The 16,782-nt window shown below is 39.8% G+C and overlaps 1 protein-coding gene and 2 long non-coding RNA genes across 3 annotated transcripts in view; all 3 read left to right on the forward strand.

Annotated features, from left to right (window-relative positions):
- Nucleotides 1-16,158, forward strand: part of LOC145423218 (Fc receptor-like protein 5) — a 33,642-nt gene extending 17,484 nt beyond the window's left edge. Inside the window, exons 7-8 of the mRNA XM_080295447.1 lie at nucleotides 1,279-1,557; nucleotides 15,866-16,158. Of these exons, the coding sequence (XP_080151573.1) occupies nucleotides 1,279-1,557; nucleotides 15,866-16,158 (572 nt within the window). The remainder of the gene's footprint in view (nucleotides 1-1,278; nucleotides 1,558-15,865) is intronic.
- LOC145425442 (uncharacterized) lies at nucleotides 3,387-4,489 on the forward strand. Its single transcript, XR_013906127.1, has 2 exons — nucleotides 3,387-3,855; nucleotides 4,070-4,489. It is a non-coding gene; the product is annotated as an uncharacterized LOC145425442 (long non-coding RNA).
- Nucleotides 6,343-6,931, forward strand: LOC145425441 (uncharacterized). Its single transcript, XR_013906126.1, has 2 exons — nucleotides 6,343-6,719; nucleotides 6,800-6,931. It is a non-coding gene; the product is annotated as an uncharacterized LOC145425441 (long non-coding RNA).
- Nucleotides 16,159-16,782: the final 624 nt, after the last annotated feature.

The following is a 16,782-nucleotide window of genomic DNA, read 5'->3' on the forward strand; positions in this document are numbered from 1 at the left end:
TCGAGGCTTCGGAGCGTGTGTCGAGTAATGGAGGGGGCGTTTCCGCGAAGCGCGTATCGAGGCTTGCTTCATTTATGGGAGGAGCTGAAAATGATGACGTCCGAAGCCTCGCTGCCCGGCTGTACCACGTGACTGGTTCATGAAGCGGTTCGAACTTTGCCGCAAATAATCATTTTCCATACTGCCAGCATAAATATACACAGTATACTGCCATCACTACAATATACATGTTTTACACACTCCTTTTGTTGTTGACATTTACAGGCTGTGTGCAAAATGCCACACTCTTCAAATTCATGCCAGCTATTATTTTTACGTCCAGTAGGTGTCCTGCTAGAGCAAATGAAACTTCATGAAGCTTCGCGTTGGGGTGAACCAATTGGATGAAAAGCTCCAGTGCTTCATGGGGCTTCATCTGCCCATCACTAATGTTCTGGTCGTGATCTTCTGTCAGGTTAAGGCTGTGTGCAGGTAGGAGTGGAAGTAGAAGGACCCAAAGTGCAGACACTCGGAGGCAGAAAGTGGCTCAAAACTCAGCTTTTATTGCTGGATGGCAAAAAGTAACAGAAATCTGAAATCCAAAAATCCAAATAAACTTACATGACCAGGCAACCGGAACACACAGCATAAATGAGAGTAGATCACAACACAGACACAAAGAAACACGGGGCTTAAATACACAGAGGGAGCAATCAGGGATTGGGTAACAGGAGGGAAACACAGCTGGGGCAAATCAGGCCTAACGAGACAAGGGGAAGCAAAACCAGACACATTAACATCAGACATGGACTTTCAAAGTAAAACAGGAAACATAACACAGACTCACAGGCAGGCACTATAACAAAGGGAACAAAGACGTGGGACCAGGGCAGACACAGACACTGACGGGATGTGGGGATACAGCAGACAGGGGAGACAGCAACTATGGAACACAGACAGAAAACCAGAACACTAAAACTCTAACCAAACCCCACCAAGAGAACCTAAACTAAGAATGATCCTAAACCCATAAAGCAAAGCTAGAATATAATGAAATAACAAAATCAAAGAACCAAAGAACACAAAACACTGGGTCAACGACCCAGGGACCCTAACACACCAGACCATGACAAATTACTTTTTATATACAGCAAAGTAAATGTAAAATTTTACTGTGTTGATCAAAATGAGTTTACTGTTTATTTTATTCAAGATTTGTTCATGTTTCTCATTTCCATCTAGTTGATTAAATGACTTAGATTCAGTCATTTATTTGTTTGTTCTTTTTCTAAACTGAAGATAAACCAAAGGCGAAACTGAGAACTGATAACACAACTGTTCCAGTAGGGGGCAGTGTGACCCTGACCTGCTCTGTGAACCCATCATCATCATCTGGATGGAAATACTACTGGTACAGAGATGAGAAATCCTCTGAAGCCCTGACCACACAAGATGCAGTTTTCCACTCAAATGGACAAATCAGTGTCTCACAGGAAGGACTCTACAGGTGCAGAGGAGGAAGAGGAAACCCAGTTTACTACACAGAGGACAGCCAAGAAGTTCAGATTAACATGACTGGTGAGTTAGTATTCAGCAACAATGTTGAATAGATTGTTGATTGAGGATTACTATGAAGAGAAAGAGCATCATATCTCATGGTAACCTCTTTGGCATTGTAATAATGTTCTTATTGGAAATGGTTGAACATGAATAGTCATGTAAAATGTGGAGTCTAGAGAATCAGTGTCAGGAATGTGATCTAAGGAGGGGAGACTAGGTGGGATTATGAATGTGAAACAATCATTTTCAGCAAATCTCCAAATCAACATAAATTCACAATTAGTTCTGTAACAATTCTACAAGTAACACTGCAAGTAGTGTAGAACAGGAGTCACAACATGAAACCACAGAGCAGAGTCATGCTGACAGTTTCTGACAGGAAACAGAAAATCTCAATGTAAACATCAGTTTTTGTTTCTTTATATTAAGATTTGACTGTTTGACATGTTTATATAGTAAAAGTTTGTAAAGCAGATTTAAGGAAGTCAACATTTTGTGTTCATTGTTGGGAGTCAAGTCATTTAAATACAGCAGGAGTTGATTCAAAGTGATTTCTAGTCGAGGGAAATAGATGAACTGGATTTTTTTCAAGATCATTTTTATAAAATGATGTTATGAAATTTAAAATATAATTAAGCTTTATTGTTTGTTGTCACAGTAACTGTGTCAGGAGCTGACAGCTCTTCGTCTCCTGTGTGGTTGATGGTTGGACTGGTTTGTGGAGTCTCTCTCATTATTATTCTCCTGCTCTTGTTGTATCGCTGCAGACAGTCCAAGTGTAAGAGCCTCTTCTTTTCATGCTGTATTAGAGAGTTTATTTACTACACACACTTTAATTATTCATACATATACATGTATTCTGATCTCATGACACAAAATAACAATTCACACCACAAACATGTGTAATAACATTTGTCTCTTTCACAGATTCCTGCTTCACCAGGTTGGTAAAATACTTTTTATTATTATTTTAAACAAACATCAGTTACTTTTGAGTTTATTGTGTTTATTTCCTGTTTCAGGTGGATCCAGTCTGAGAGTCACAGTCCGGGCTCCTCCACAAATCATGGAGTCAACCAGAATGAAACTCATGAATACAACTCTGTTCATCCTGGTCAGCACTTAAACCGATCTTTATTATCATTGTTAATATTGACTTTTCATTCAGTCTCCATTAACAGGAAAATTTCTTAGGTTCAGTTTGTGCTCAGCAGCTTTAAAGAACATTTATCAAAATCCAGCTGGACAAACATCCAAATAACCAACTGACTACATGCACAAAAGATCAGAAACAAACAGGATTTTACAACCTGATTGTATCTTTAACTCGACTGAAAGAATCCACAAATGTTATTGTTTCATATCAGAACAACACAAACAGTAACACCATGATGGGTTCATGCTCTGAAAATATCTGATCACACAGCACCACAGAATTTTTTTTCTGTTTTTGCATTTATTTTTAAATATGCATGTTTCTGGTTTGCTAACTTCTATGAATCAAGTAGGAAACACTGAAAATGATCAAAAACAGTTTTTTCTATATTTTGAAAGGCATGTAAGATCTAACAAAGAAACAGATTTCTGTTTCTTTGTTAGAGGAAACTAAGTGCAACATTTTTACATTCCAGGTGCAGATGAACCCCACGATGTCACATATGCTCTTATCGAATTTAAAAACGTCAGAAAAAACAGTGAGTGTCGAAAACAATATAGATTTTTTTTAAATAAATAATTATTTGAATTTATTTGTTTATTTGTTCAATATGGAAAAGAAAGGCTAGAAAGGGTTTTGCTTCAATATTAATGACTTTATTTTGTTTATTTGCTCATCTTAACAGGGAAGCATCATAAAGCAGAGCAGAGTGCTGTTTACTCTGAGGTGAAGACGGGAGCTGCAGGTACAGTCACAACAGTCTCATTCAGTGTTTGTACTTGAACGTGTCATCACATCGTTATATTGCAGGTAATTATAGGTCAACATGGAGTTTAGTTATTCACTGACCAAGCTTAGCTACTACATACGACCACTACACATCAGCAGACTGAATCTTATACACATCGAGGGCCGTTCAGAGTTTAGTGTAAGTTTGTCTGCTTCATATACAGAATGATATTGTTATTGTACAGTATGGTATTGTCCATCTATATGTCCCCAATCTAAACAGTTTCTCTCATGTTTTTACTCTGTAATGTTCTTGTCATCATATCTGTGCTGAACAAATGTGTCCTGAGCTCTGACGTCTCTTTTAGAGGACAGTCTGATGTATGCTGAGGTCAAACAGCCCAAAAAAGAAAAAGCCAAGAAAAACAAAGGTGAGCAAAGTCTGCCATCATCTCCACTGAATATTGTTCAACATGTTTATCTGCTCTTACAATGTAAATCTGTTTATTTTATAGTTTATATTTATGTATTCACACTTTGTCAGCTATTTAAAATCTACTCTTTTATCTTTGCATTAGTGGAGACATCCAGTTTCCTCCTGGTTAATGATATTATTGTTTTCAATGATCTTCTCTTCATTCACAGGAACATCAAGTCCTGCAGCTGATGCAGCAGTTTATTCTGAAGTCACATCAGGAAGCTCTCTCAGTAATTCTGCTGCCATGCAGGCTGATTTATTCTTCACATTATTAAATGTCTTCAGCTCATAATATCTTTACATGTTGGAAATCACTTTGTCTCTTTGTGCTTGTCTTACAGGTCAGTGAGGAGAGCTGTAGCAGCAAAGCCAAGAAGAAGCTTTTTATGAAGCCACTCTTGCTCCTCTGCTGCCCAAATATCAGACATGCTCAGCTTTATGTACAGTTGCAATATTAAATCACAATATCAGACATATTGCTCTCTTATAGCATAAATAAATGCAGGTGTATTTCTATTTAATATTCATGCTTTTTATATTCAGTTTTTTATTAAAGATTTTGTAATAAACCTTGAATGTATCTAACATGTTCCAACAGCAGTGAGAACAAAGTGTGAAATATGTGATCTTTAGTATCTGACAGCACAACTTAAAGTCAGTGTTTGCAGTGTTTCACAAGTAAATACTGATATGGGCACCAACAAATACTTTAACTGTGTTTGTCCAAAGATCTCGTACATTATATAAATAAGAATTATATCATAGGCAGTGAATACATTTGAATGTATTTCATGTATATTTTTGTGTTTCTGATCATTTTTTTGCATCTGTAGCTAGAAGATAGAAATAAAATCTTTTGACATTTGAACATTTTATGTTTGATTTTTGTTTCCTGTTTGAGATTATTGATAGACTAACAACACAAGCAGGTTGTAACTGCATTATCATGCAAACCTGAAATAAGCAGATGTGAGTATTATTTGCAAAGCGGTCACTAACAGTTCAGAGCATGACAGCAGTCTGCATGTATCTGACACAGAGGACTGAAGTAGAACATTTACAGAGAGAAGCTCTCTGTGTGCTGCTGTCACAGGATGAAGTCAAAGGAAAAGATAATTTGTACATGTGATGAATCTCATATGAAAGATGGAGACAGAACATCACAGAGTACTAAAGCTCTGCATCAATCGTGGTCAGCATGACTCAGAGAAGTCGCAGTATTATAATTTTGCACTCCACTCCATTTACATCATTAACTGATCTCACAAGAATTTCAGAAACATCAGACCTAAAACATTCATTTAAGCTTATCATTGTACTTACATTGTACAACAGGCACATTACTGCTCTACTAGCGCAGAGACACCTCCTACTTTCTAGCAAGTGATGAGGAGAAACAAAACAGCATCTAAACACTAGTGATGCCCCACTGGGTGCCAGTGTGGTCACCAACACTCCTCCTATAGATTAGTATTTATTTATACCTGCTCTGTGCTGTGCTGAAGGAAAAGACCTTCCAACACTTCTTTCATTTCAGCTGACTTCACCTGTGTGAAAACAGAGGAACATGCACGGCATTAAATCAGACTCATTTGTGTTCCAGCACATGTGGATATTAAGGGAAATAAAATGTCAGACACTTTGGCAAAATAGACACTTAAACAAGACACGGTGGGCGTGGAGATGACACTATAAACTTGAAGTAAAAGCACTAAAATTATTAAATAAATGTCAGTAAAGGTGGGACACAGAGGCAGACAGAAGCAAAGTGGATCAAGTGAAGACAACAGGGAAACAAGAAAGAAAGAAACGTTATTTATAGATTAAGAAAAGGTCTCATTAACTGTGACGTTTATAGGAAAGTGTAGGAGTCTTATTTACCATTTCAGCTGCGTAGGTGATAATAAAACACCCTCATATTGGTTTTCAGGCACTAATGAAGGAGAAACAGAAGAGGTGAATGGCCCAATATTGTTTTGACATGCAGCTCTTCACAGCTTAATGTTATTGTGTATTTTTATGTAATTTTTCTCAGCAATGATTCAGGTCATTAAAGATTTTTTTAATGCTGAAAGTGTTTTTATGTGTTTACCCTGAGTGTGTGATTATTGTGCTGCTGTTACAGCCCTCGTTCTGTTTTACTTCGCAGCACAGACATCATGTGTCTGGACACACAGTGTACAGTCAAAATCAACACCCTCAGTTAAAGATGTGAAAACATTTTGAGCTGTTAGGGACCTGTGCAGGTTGCTTTTGACTCATGTTTGTGTCTCTTAATTCATCTTTTGAAAGGTTTTACACGTTAGGAATGTTTAATGTTTTTAATTTATTTAAAACTTTTAAAATGCTGAAATAAAACTCCAATAAATTCACACCAGTAAAGTGACTGTTTCATTCAAGCAGCAATACCAAACAATAATACTGTAACACATCATGTCATGGTCCGCGGCCCGGCGTCCGGGGTGCTGCTGGGATGTCCACGCCCACGAGCGTGGCTGCTAACCCCACACCTGCATCCCATCCCAGGCGATCACCAGGTGGACTATTTAATCCTGCCCTACCTGCTGCTCCACGCCAGTCCGTAGTCGCCTCTCAGCGGTAACGTACGCCTGCGGAAAAGAACTCGTATGACAAACTCTCCATCGGACCTAACACTGTTTTTTTTCCCTGTGTACCCAGATCATAACTCGGCGTGTTTTTTTTCGAGCCACCTGCCTGTCCACCTGTCCGCCTGAGATTTGGTTCACATTCAGCTTCGCCGTCTCGACCCCTTTTGGAGCTCCACCCCCCTCTGGTTCACTCGGCCCGGCTATCACCGTGAGACGCACACTCCACCTTCCCTCGTATGCTGCCTTTTTTCCGCACCCCAGTAATCTGTCTCTCTTTTTGTTTTACAGCCTCTCACAGCCCCGCTCTCGGCGTTCCCTGTGCGGTCCCTCGGTTTCGTCTGGTTTCATCCGTTGTTTTTCTGGCTACCCTCACGGGACACCTTTAGTTGCAATAAAAATTACTTTCTTTATTCGCTCCTACCCTAGTGTGTGTGTTCTGCTACTGGGTCCTGCCTGCGCTCGGAACTTCGGTTCATGACACATCAAACTGCAAATGTGACAATACAGATCAACATTTTATTCCGTGTGTGTGTGTGTGTGTGTGTGTGTCTTGTCTATTCTGTCACAGGTTTATATTTATCTACTGGCTGACCTCATGGTTTGTGGCTGTATCCCCATGAAAGGAGGAAATGCAGCCTGTGGTTTCAGCCTGAAGTCTTCAGTTTAGCAGATGTGCTGTTTTATGTTATCAGCTCACAGCAGAAAGTTAACAAGGAATTCAGACAAAGAGCACAGTGGAAATTTCACTTTGATCTTTGTGAGCATTACACATGTTTATGTGACCTGCCTGTACTGAAATAATAGCAATAGTTATCAATGCTACATTAAAGTATGCATGGCAGTGTGTGAAAACAGACAAAAGTAGCATCATTGTGGTGATGACACAATAAAGATAATAAAATCTTTGTGGGAAAATGAGAAAAGTTTGTTTCTCACACTGGAAAGCAGCTGCCTTTCAGTCTCTGTATGGATGTGCTGTAAAAGTGCATCTATGTGTGAATAAAAATAAAAATAATTTCTATTTCTACCCTCTTAGAAATTAGATCTTAACTTGTAACACATGATGGTTTTTATAACCAAACCTTTATGCTTCACTCATATTTATCTGTCTGCTGGACTCTAGAGTTACATTAAGCTGCTCCATCCAGGATGAGTTTGGTCTGTGATGGAGAAATCTGTAAATCAAACCAAAGTTAAATTATTCAAAACTGATAACTGAAAACCAAAATTTGAGAAGGTTTAACAACAAGCTTACATTTCTGTATGTTTTTGTTCAGTTTTTGCACTTTAAGTACAAGAAAGGTACTTCAGTACTTTTTTAAAAACTTTTATTTCATTTTTTTTCCCCAAAAACAAAGTTCAAATTCAAATTTTTATTTGTCACGTACACAGTCATACACAGTACGATATGTAGTGAAATGCTTGGACAACTGCTCGTGACCTAAAGAAAACAAAAAAGGAAAAGGCTATGAATAAGATAGGAAATAAATATGAAAAATTAAAAAGGGTAAATTTAACTAGGAAGGAATAAAATATAAATTAAGGTTAAAAATGAAATAACTGTACAACACAAATTAGAATGAAGGGTAAATTTAACTGGGAAGAATAAGAAAAAATATATAAATTAAAGTTGAAAATAAAATAACTGTACAACAAAATACACAATATAGAACTATATAAGAATGTATGAAGAAATCTAAATATAAATAAATATATACACAATAACAGCAGCTGTACAAGTATTAACCGGAAATGAAGAATATAGTGACCAGTGTTGTGCAAAAACAAAGTCCAGAAAGTCCAGTGTGTGTGTAAGAACCATATGTGTGGGTCAGTACTGTGTGGTGGTGTGATTGAGAGACCGTATCGCCTGCGGGAAGAAGCTCCTCCTCAGTCTCTCTGTGTTGGTCTTCAGGGAGCGGAATCGCTTTCCTGACCTCAACAGAGAGAACAGTCTGTTGTTGGGATGGCTGAGGTCCTTCACGATCTTCCTGGCCTTGGTCCAGCACCGCCTGCTGTAGATTGAGTGCAGGTCAGGGAGCTCGGAGCGGATGGTGCGCTCAGCTGACCGCACAACCCTCTGTAGAGCTCGTCTGTCCTGCATGGTGCTGTTCCCGAACCAGGTTAAGATGTTTCCCGCCAGGATGCTCTCTATGGTGCAGGAGTAAAAGTTCCTGAGCACCTTGGAGGGCAGTTGGAAGTCTCTCAAGCGTCTGAGGTGGTAGAGACGCTGTCGGGCCTTTTTCACCACGGTGTTGATGTGACAGGACCATGACAGGTCCTGCGTGATGTGAACTCCGAGGTATTTGAAGCTGTCCACTCTCTCCACTGGGCACTCGTTGATGACGGGGGTCTGGTAGTTCCTCTCCTGCTTAGTGCTGAAGTCCACTATCAGCTCCTTTGTCTTACTGACGTTTAGAAGGAGGTTGTTCCTCTGGCACCAGTTCTCCAGATTCCTAATCTCCTTCAGGTAGGCCGTCTCATTGTTATCAGAGATCAGGCCCACCACGACGGTGTCGTCAGCAAACTTGATGATGGTGGTGGAGCTGGTAGTGGCCACACAGTCATATGTGTACAAAGAGTACAGCAGGGGGCTCAGAACACACCCCTGGGGGGCTCCAGTGCTGAGAGTGGTGGAGGCTGAGACATGTCCGCCCATCCTTACTGCCTGTGGTCTGCCAGTTAGGAAGTTGGAGATCCACTGACACATAGATGAGCTGAGTCCCAGATGCTCCAGCTTGGTGGTGAGTGTGGAGGGAATTATGGTGTTAAATGCAGAGCTGTAGTCTATGAAGAGCATTTTAACATAATTCCCCCTTCTAGTGTCCAAGTGAGTGAGTGATGTGTGGAGGAGATGAGAGATGGCATCGTCTGTGGAACGATTTGGACGGTAAGCGAACTGTAGTGGGTCCAGTGTGTCTGGTAGTGAAGAAATGATGAAGTCTCTGACCAGGCGTTCAAAGCACTTCATCACTACTGAGGTGAGGGCTACAGGGCGATAGTCATTGAGAGAAGCAGGGTGGGGTTTCTTCGGGACAGGAACAATGATGGACTCTTTGAAGCATGTGGGGATCACCGACTGAGATAAAGAGATGTTGAATATCTCAGTGAACACAGGAGCTAGCTGGTATGCACAGTCTCTGAGGATACGACCTGGGATGCCGTCTGGTCCTGCTGCTTTCCTGGTGTTCACTCTCTTGAAGGCTCTCCTTACTTCATGCTCGGAGATGACGAGCACGTTTCCGGTGCTGGCAGTATCTTCCTGTCTGCAGCCGTTAGCGGATATGTAAAGCAAAGTAAATAAAATAAATTTAAACAGAAACTAACTGAGAAAAAAAAGCAAAAACTTTGTTAAATAGGGTTGAAAGACACTTGTGTATCACAAAACAAGAAAAAGTTTGAACATGAACACGTCACACAACTGCTGTGGTCAAAGCTACAGGAGCTGTTTGTGGTTGGTGTAAAAGGAAGGAAGCACAGAGAGGTGATAGAAGGAGGAGCTGAATATAAACTCTGGTCTTATCTACATGAAGTGCAGCTTCTCTTTATCAATGCAAAGTCGAACACTTTGAGATTAGATGCAGATCAGCGTGCAGGGCTGGACGTGAGGATGGGGCACTCTTTGCTCTGTTTGCTGGGGTTATTCTGTGAGTACAATACACACCTTTACTGTTTGAATGGCAGCGATGAAGGAAAATGTTTCTCACTGGTGACAATTACAGTGTATCACTGCTTTAACCTGTTTACCTGACAGCTTCAACACAGCAGACTAGTTTTTTTTTTCATGTTTCCAGCCGGTTTCACAGCTAATAGAAACACATAAATTTGATGATAACTGTGCCATGTGAAGATTTAAAAAACCTCAGTTTATATATTTATTGTGATTTTGTCAGTTGTATAATGTCTGATGATGTTTCATTCATTATTTTAGTGCTCAGTACAGTCAGACATGGAAACACTGAAGGTGAGAAACTGTTTTTTCTTCCCTTTATATCATGTGTGTTGATCTTAACTAGTATTTAGCTTCTCCTGTGTTGCTCTAAATGACGTCCTCTGTGTTATATTTTGTATCATAAACCAACCATTTCATTGATTTATTGGTTAAAATGTTAATATAACCATGTTAAGTGTGTGAGCACTCAAACACACACCCACGATACAAACTGTATATTTACTGAAGAGCTGTGGCTTCATACATGTGGATTTTCTTTTCATGTTTATCTGATCTGAAAATATCAACATTGTGTGTAGTGCAGTTTATCTCACTGAGTTATGTTGTTGGATTGTATGTTGTTTCATATAGTGGGATTTTTTGGATTAATTTTTGGATTATAAATTTTTTATTAAATTTTATTAAATTTATTATTTATTTATTTTATTTATTATTAATTTTGTTGCTGTTTTTTTCTTCTTAGTGGATTTTGTATTTATCTAACTCCTCTGGTCTGTTAGTGCCTCTATTCTGTCTGTGCTGGTGCCCAATCTGTACCCTGTTATTGACTTATGTTGATTCTCCATATTACTGTGAAGCACTTTGGTGTGCCTTCGGGTTTTTAAATGTACAATATAAATAAAACTGTATTGTATTGTATTACCTCTTGGAGCTATAAAAATGCTAATTATCAAAAGCTCCACACAGATGACAAATTAAAGGAAAAACCAACATGAACATGGTAACCAAATGCTGCTCTGAGCTCAGCATAGAGTTTGTTACCTTCATCCCTCATTTGGTGTTTTGATTAGAAGCTGTTTAACACGTCACTCCAAAGTCTCTGTAGATGTTCAGTGTGTCGAATTGTGTGGCTGCAAAAGATGATTCACATTATTTAAGTTTGCTTCAAACATTCAGAGCAACAATTTTATTCTTTTGATCTTTTTCTAAATTACAGACCTTGGAGTGAAGGCCACTCTGACAGCAGACAGATTAACTATACCAGCAGGGGGCAGTGTGACACTGACCTGTGATATGAAGAACTCTGCTGACTTTGAATATGTGTGGTTCAGAGAACCCAGTTTTAACTCTGAGAAGACCACAGTAGCTGGTGAATCAAAGAGAGAACTGGTGACCTCTGACGCCGGCATCTACAGCTGCAGAGGACATAAAGGGACAAATTCAGTGACAGAAGAAAGTAACTCTGTCACCATTCAGGAAACTGGTGAGTTTAAAATTTTAATCTGGAATAAAACAGCTTGTATTCTCCAAAGTTTCTCCATTTCTAAATATGTGAAACCTCTTAATGTAGAGTTTGTGACCTTTGATTGTCTCTTAAAATTTAGTTCTGTGTTTTATATTTAATTAGTGGATAAATCATTAAACCTAATACAGCTGATTAAAGTTATTGACCTGAACTGCAGAAAAGAAAACATCAAACTTCTTCATCCTGTCATGTGATGAAAGATGAGGACCTAAATGCACAGGAGGGTGAGACTGGCAACACTGAAGGAAAAAATTAAACTCTAAGACTAAATTATAAGAAGAACTAAAGGTGCCTCAAAATACTCAAGAATAAATTAGATCAATAAACAAAAGAACAAACACGAAGAAACAAAGAATTACACCTCTAAAAACTCAGAAACACAAAGTCAGACCCGGGATCATGACACACTCCAGATTTCTACATCCTCTTTAGTTTCATCAAATATTCCCATGTTTGATGTTTTGATGGAACAAATTGAAATTACAAGCTCACTAATATTTAGCTCCACTAACTTTCAGTTTTGTTGTGATATTTTTTTTTACTTCATTTACATGAAATACTTTCACTTTTTTTTTCATTTCTATTTATTTCTTAATTACAGGACTTGGAATGAAGATCACTGCAACAGCAAACAGCACAACCATACCAGCAGGGGGCAGTGTGACACTGACCTGTGATGTGAAACACTCTGCTGACTTAAAATATGAGTGGGTCAGAGAAACCTCATCTGCAGTGAAGTCCACAGAAGCTGTTGGATCAGATAAAGTGATCAGGATCTCTAAAGGAGGAAAATACCAATGCAGAGGATGGAGAACAGTCACAACTTCACTCATAGCACAAAGTGATCCAGTCATCATTCAGGAAACTGGTGAGTTTAAACATTTAATCTGAAAGTAATTATGGACCTGTCAAGCATCTAATAAGGGCTAATAAAACTGTTATAATTTTATGATGTAATAATAATAACAATAACAACAACAACAACAACAACAATAATAATAATAATAATAATAATAATAATAATAATAATAATAATAGTATATAACCAGTTAGAAAATAAATGTATGGCTCAGTCATTCCTAAGCATGTTTTTATGTCACTAAAAAAAACATTTAATGCAACTCAGTATTCTTCTTCCTCCAAACACGACGAGTTGAGTTTATACCAAAAAGTTCTACTTTGGTTTCATCTGACCACATGACATTCTCCCAATCCTCTGCTGTATCATCCATCTGCTCTCTGGCAAACTTCAGACGGGCCTGGACATGCACTGGCTTCAGCAGCGGAACACGTCTGGCACTGCGGGATTTGATTCCCTGCCGTCGTAGTGTGTTACTGATGGTGACCTTTGTTACTTTGGTCCCAGCTCAAGCATCTAATAAGGGCTAATAAAACTGTTATAATTTTATGATGTAATAATAATAACAATAACAATAACAATAACAATAATAATAATAATAATAATAATAATAATAATAATAACAATAATAATAACCAGTTAGAAAATAAATGTATGGCTCAGTCATTCCTAAGCATGTTTTTATGTCACTAAAAAAAACATTTAATATTATATTTATTTGTATTTGAAAATCATAACTGAACAATGAGTGGGACAGACTTTGTGACTTGTCCTTACAACAGAAAGGTAACAATGAAGGCTGGGAGATGCAGGCTTCACCAGAAGTCTGCATTTAATTTTATTTATACATGTTTAAATGGTAAAAACTGAGACTTAGACATTCTTCTCTGTGGGAGTCTGACCGCCCAGAGCGAGTGAACAGAAATTCTCACCTGCTCGACTTTCAGTGACCTGGAGCTCCTCCTCTGTGCAAATCAAAGCTATAATATCGGATGATGCACGCATGCAGCGTCCAAACACCTCCCATTGTGGCTCTGTAGACATACGTGTGACCTAGAAGCACGGCTACAGTCATCGACATCATCATGACCTGTGAAGCATTAATTACACATGAAATGTGTGAACCATCAATGCTCCTAACTTTTTTAAAGATGATCTTTTCTGGCCTTTTAGCTTTTATTGGATAGAGACAATGTAGATAGACAGGAAAGCCGAGTGAGAGGATAGAAATGAAGAAAGGGGTGCGTGCTGGGACTCGAACCTGGCCAGACTGCTCACCTACTGAGCTGAACTGGTACCAATGTTTTTGAATTATTAATGATATACTGGTTCTGGAATAAAAATACAAACAGAGTTTTGTTATGTTTGTCACGGACTACGGCCCTTTGGTGTTAAATTCTGATTAACATACTAAATATGAACACGCACACACACACACACACAGGCACACACACACACACACACACATTAAAAAAAAGTGTTCATAATTGACCCAAACATTCAATTTGTGACATCCTCAGTCCTCCAGACTCCTCTCTCCCAGCCGATCCACAAACCACACGCGCACACACAGCTCAACATTATTTTATATGTAGATGGAAATAACAGTGAATGATGTTTTTGATGATGCAGTGTTTGCTCACTTTTCCTTTTTACTGGAAACCACTCCATCCTTTTATATACACTCAACAAAAATATAAACACAACACCTTTGTTACTGCTCCCATTCCCCCTGGGATGGACGTAGAGACCTAAAATTCATTCCAGATACACAATATAACCATCCCTCCCAAACAGTGGTCACAAATCAGTCCAAATGTGTGGTAGTGGGCACATCTGCCATATTGAGATAATCCATCCCACCTCACAGGTGTGCCACATCAGGATGCTGATCTGACATCATGAGTAGTGCACAGGTGTACCTCAGACTGCCCACAACAAAAGGCCACCCTGGAATGTGCAGTTTTGTCTCACAGCAAAATGCCACAGATGCCACAAGCAATGAGGGAGCGTGCAATTGGCATGCTGACAGCAGGAATGTCAACCAAATCTGTCGCCCGTGCATTGAATGTTCATTTCTCAACCATAAGCCGTCTCCACAGGCGTTTCAGAGAATATGGCAGCACATCCAACCGGCCTCACAACCGCAGACCTCGTGTAACCACGCCGGCCCAGGACCTCCACATCCAGCAGGTTCACCTCCAAGATCGTCTGAGACCAGCCACCCAGACAGCTGCTGGAACAATTGGTTTGCACAACCAAACAATTTCTGCACAAACTGTCAGAAACCGTCTCAGGGACGCTCAACTGCATGCCCGTCGTCCTCATCGGGGTCTTGACCTGACTCCAGCTCGTCGCCGTAACAGACTTGTGTGGGCAAATGCTCACATTCGATGGCGTCTGGCACGTTGGAGAGGTGTGCGCTTCACGGATGAATCATGGTTCACATTGTTCAGGGCAGATGGCAGCTGAGAATGTCCCAGTTCTTGCATGGCCAGCATACTCACCGGACATGTCACCCATTGAGCATGTTCGGGATGTGCTTGACCGGCGTATACGACAGCGTGTACCAGTTCCCACGAATATCCAACAACCTCGCACAGCCATTGAAGTGGAGTGGACCAACATTCCACAGGCCACAATTGACAATCTGATAGACTCCATGCGACGATGTGTTGCACTGCATGAGGCAAATGGTGGTCACACCAGATACTGACCGGTTCTGGGTCCCCAGACCCCCAATAGCGCAAAAAACTGCACATTCCAGGGTGGCCTTTTGTTGTGGGCAGTCTGAGGTACACCTGTGCACTACTCATGATGTCAGATCAGCATCCTGATGTGGCACACCTGTGAGGTGGGATGGATTATCTCAATATGGCAGATGTGCCCACTACCACACATTTGGACTGATTTGTGACCACTGTTTGGGAGGGATGGTTATATTGTGTATCTGGACTGAATTTTAGGTCTCTACGTCCATCCCATGGGGAATGGGAGCAGTAACAAAGGTGTTGCGTTTATATTTTTGTTGAGTGTATATATGAATCAGAGGATAAATGTTTGAAATGACTTCAGCTGTTTTAAAATTGTTGATCTGAACAGAAAAGTGAACATAAAACATTCATTCCAGATTTCTGCATCTGATTTTATTCTGTTAGGATTTCAAACTGCAAACTTCTCACTCTGGTTAATCAACCTTTTCTTAGATCAGCCAGCAGGAGGAGTTTCAGCCACAGGGGTTATAAAATGTTTATTCATTCCTTTTGTGTCCTAACTGAGGAATTTTGCTGTGGAAAGTTTCCAACAGGACTGATGTGACGCTGCAGCACAGCTGGTCTCAGATATTCACTGGTGAGACAATCACTCTCAGATGTGAGATTCAGGGAGGTGAAGGAAAGGTGTGGAAATATGAATGGACAGCACCCAACACAAACAGCCCTCCAACATCCAGTGAATACAGGATCAGCAGAGTTTCAGTGTCCCACAGTGGAGACTACAGATGTCGGGGTAGCAGTGACTATCTCTTAACAGGATGGAGTGATGCCTTCAGACTGACAGGTTCATGTGAGTTGGTTTACGAGTCAAACTGAAGTTTCCTGTTTTGTGTTTTAAACTCAACATCAAGAAATAATTCAGACCCTCCAAGAAACTCACTGTGCAAACAGACACACAGCTGAGTCCACTGTGACAATGATTCATTTAAAGGGGAATGTAAAGAGAGGAAAGTTTTAAGGAAAAAATAACAAATCAGGTGCGTCTGTTGTGTAGTTTTGAGCTAAGACAGATTGCCTGTGTGAGATTATAACCTTGTGTTTGGTGCCAGTCAGAGTCAGAGTCACACTGAGAGCAGAAAGCACAATCACAGCAGTGATACCAGCAGTTCTTCAGTCTGTTTGTCTTTCAGTGAGGTCACATTAAAACCACCAGGACACAGTTTATGAAATTTGGGGGATCAAGGCCAAAGAAAGAAGCCGTTTCATTTCACTGTGTGTAGCCGGTCTGGCCTCACACTGTTGCTGCAAACTGTGTTGTGTCAACGAGGAGATGAGTCAGCTGTTGCTTTGCCTGCTGAGTTTATTCTCCAACACTGTTTAAATAAAAATCAATTCAGTTCAGCAACTTCATGTGATTGGGCTTCTACACGCACAGCTTTAAAAGAAGCAGTGTCTTTGAATACAGCAACCAAGATTTGAACCATTTTAGCACTTTTACTG

This window comes from Astatotilapia calliptera, chromosome 3 (genome assembly GCF_964374335.1).
Source record: "Astatotilapia calliptera chromosome 3, fAstCal68.1, whole genome shotgun sequence".
NCBI classification, from domain to species: domain Eukaryota; kingdom Metazoa; phylum Chordata; class Actinopteri; order Cichliformes; family Cichlidae; genus Astatotilapia; species Astatotilapia calliptera.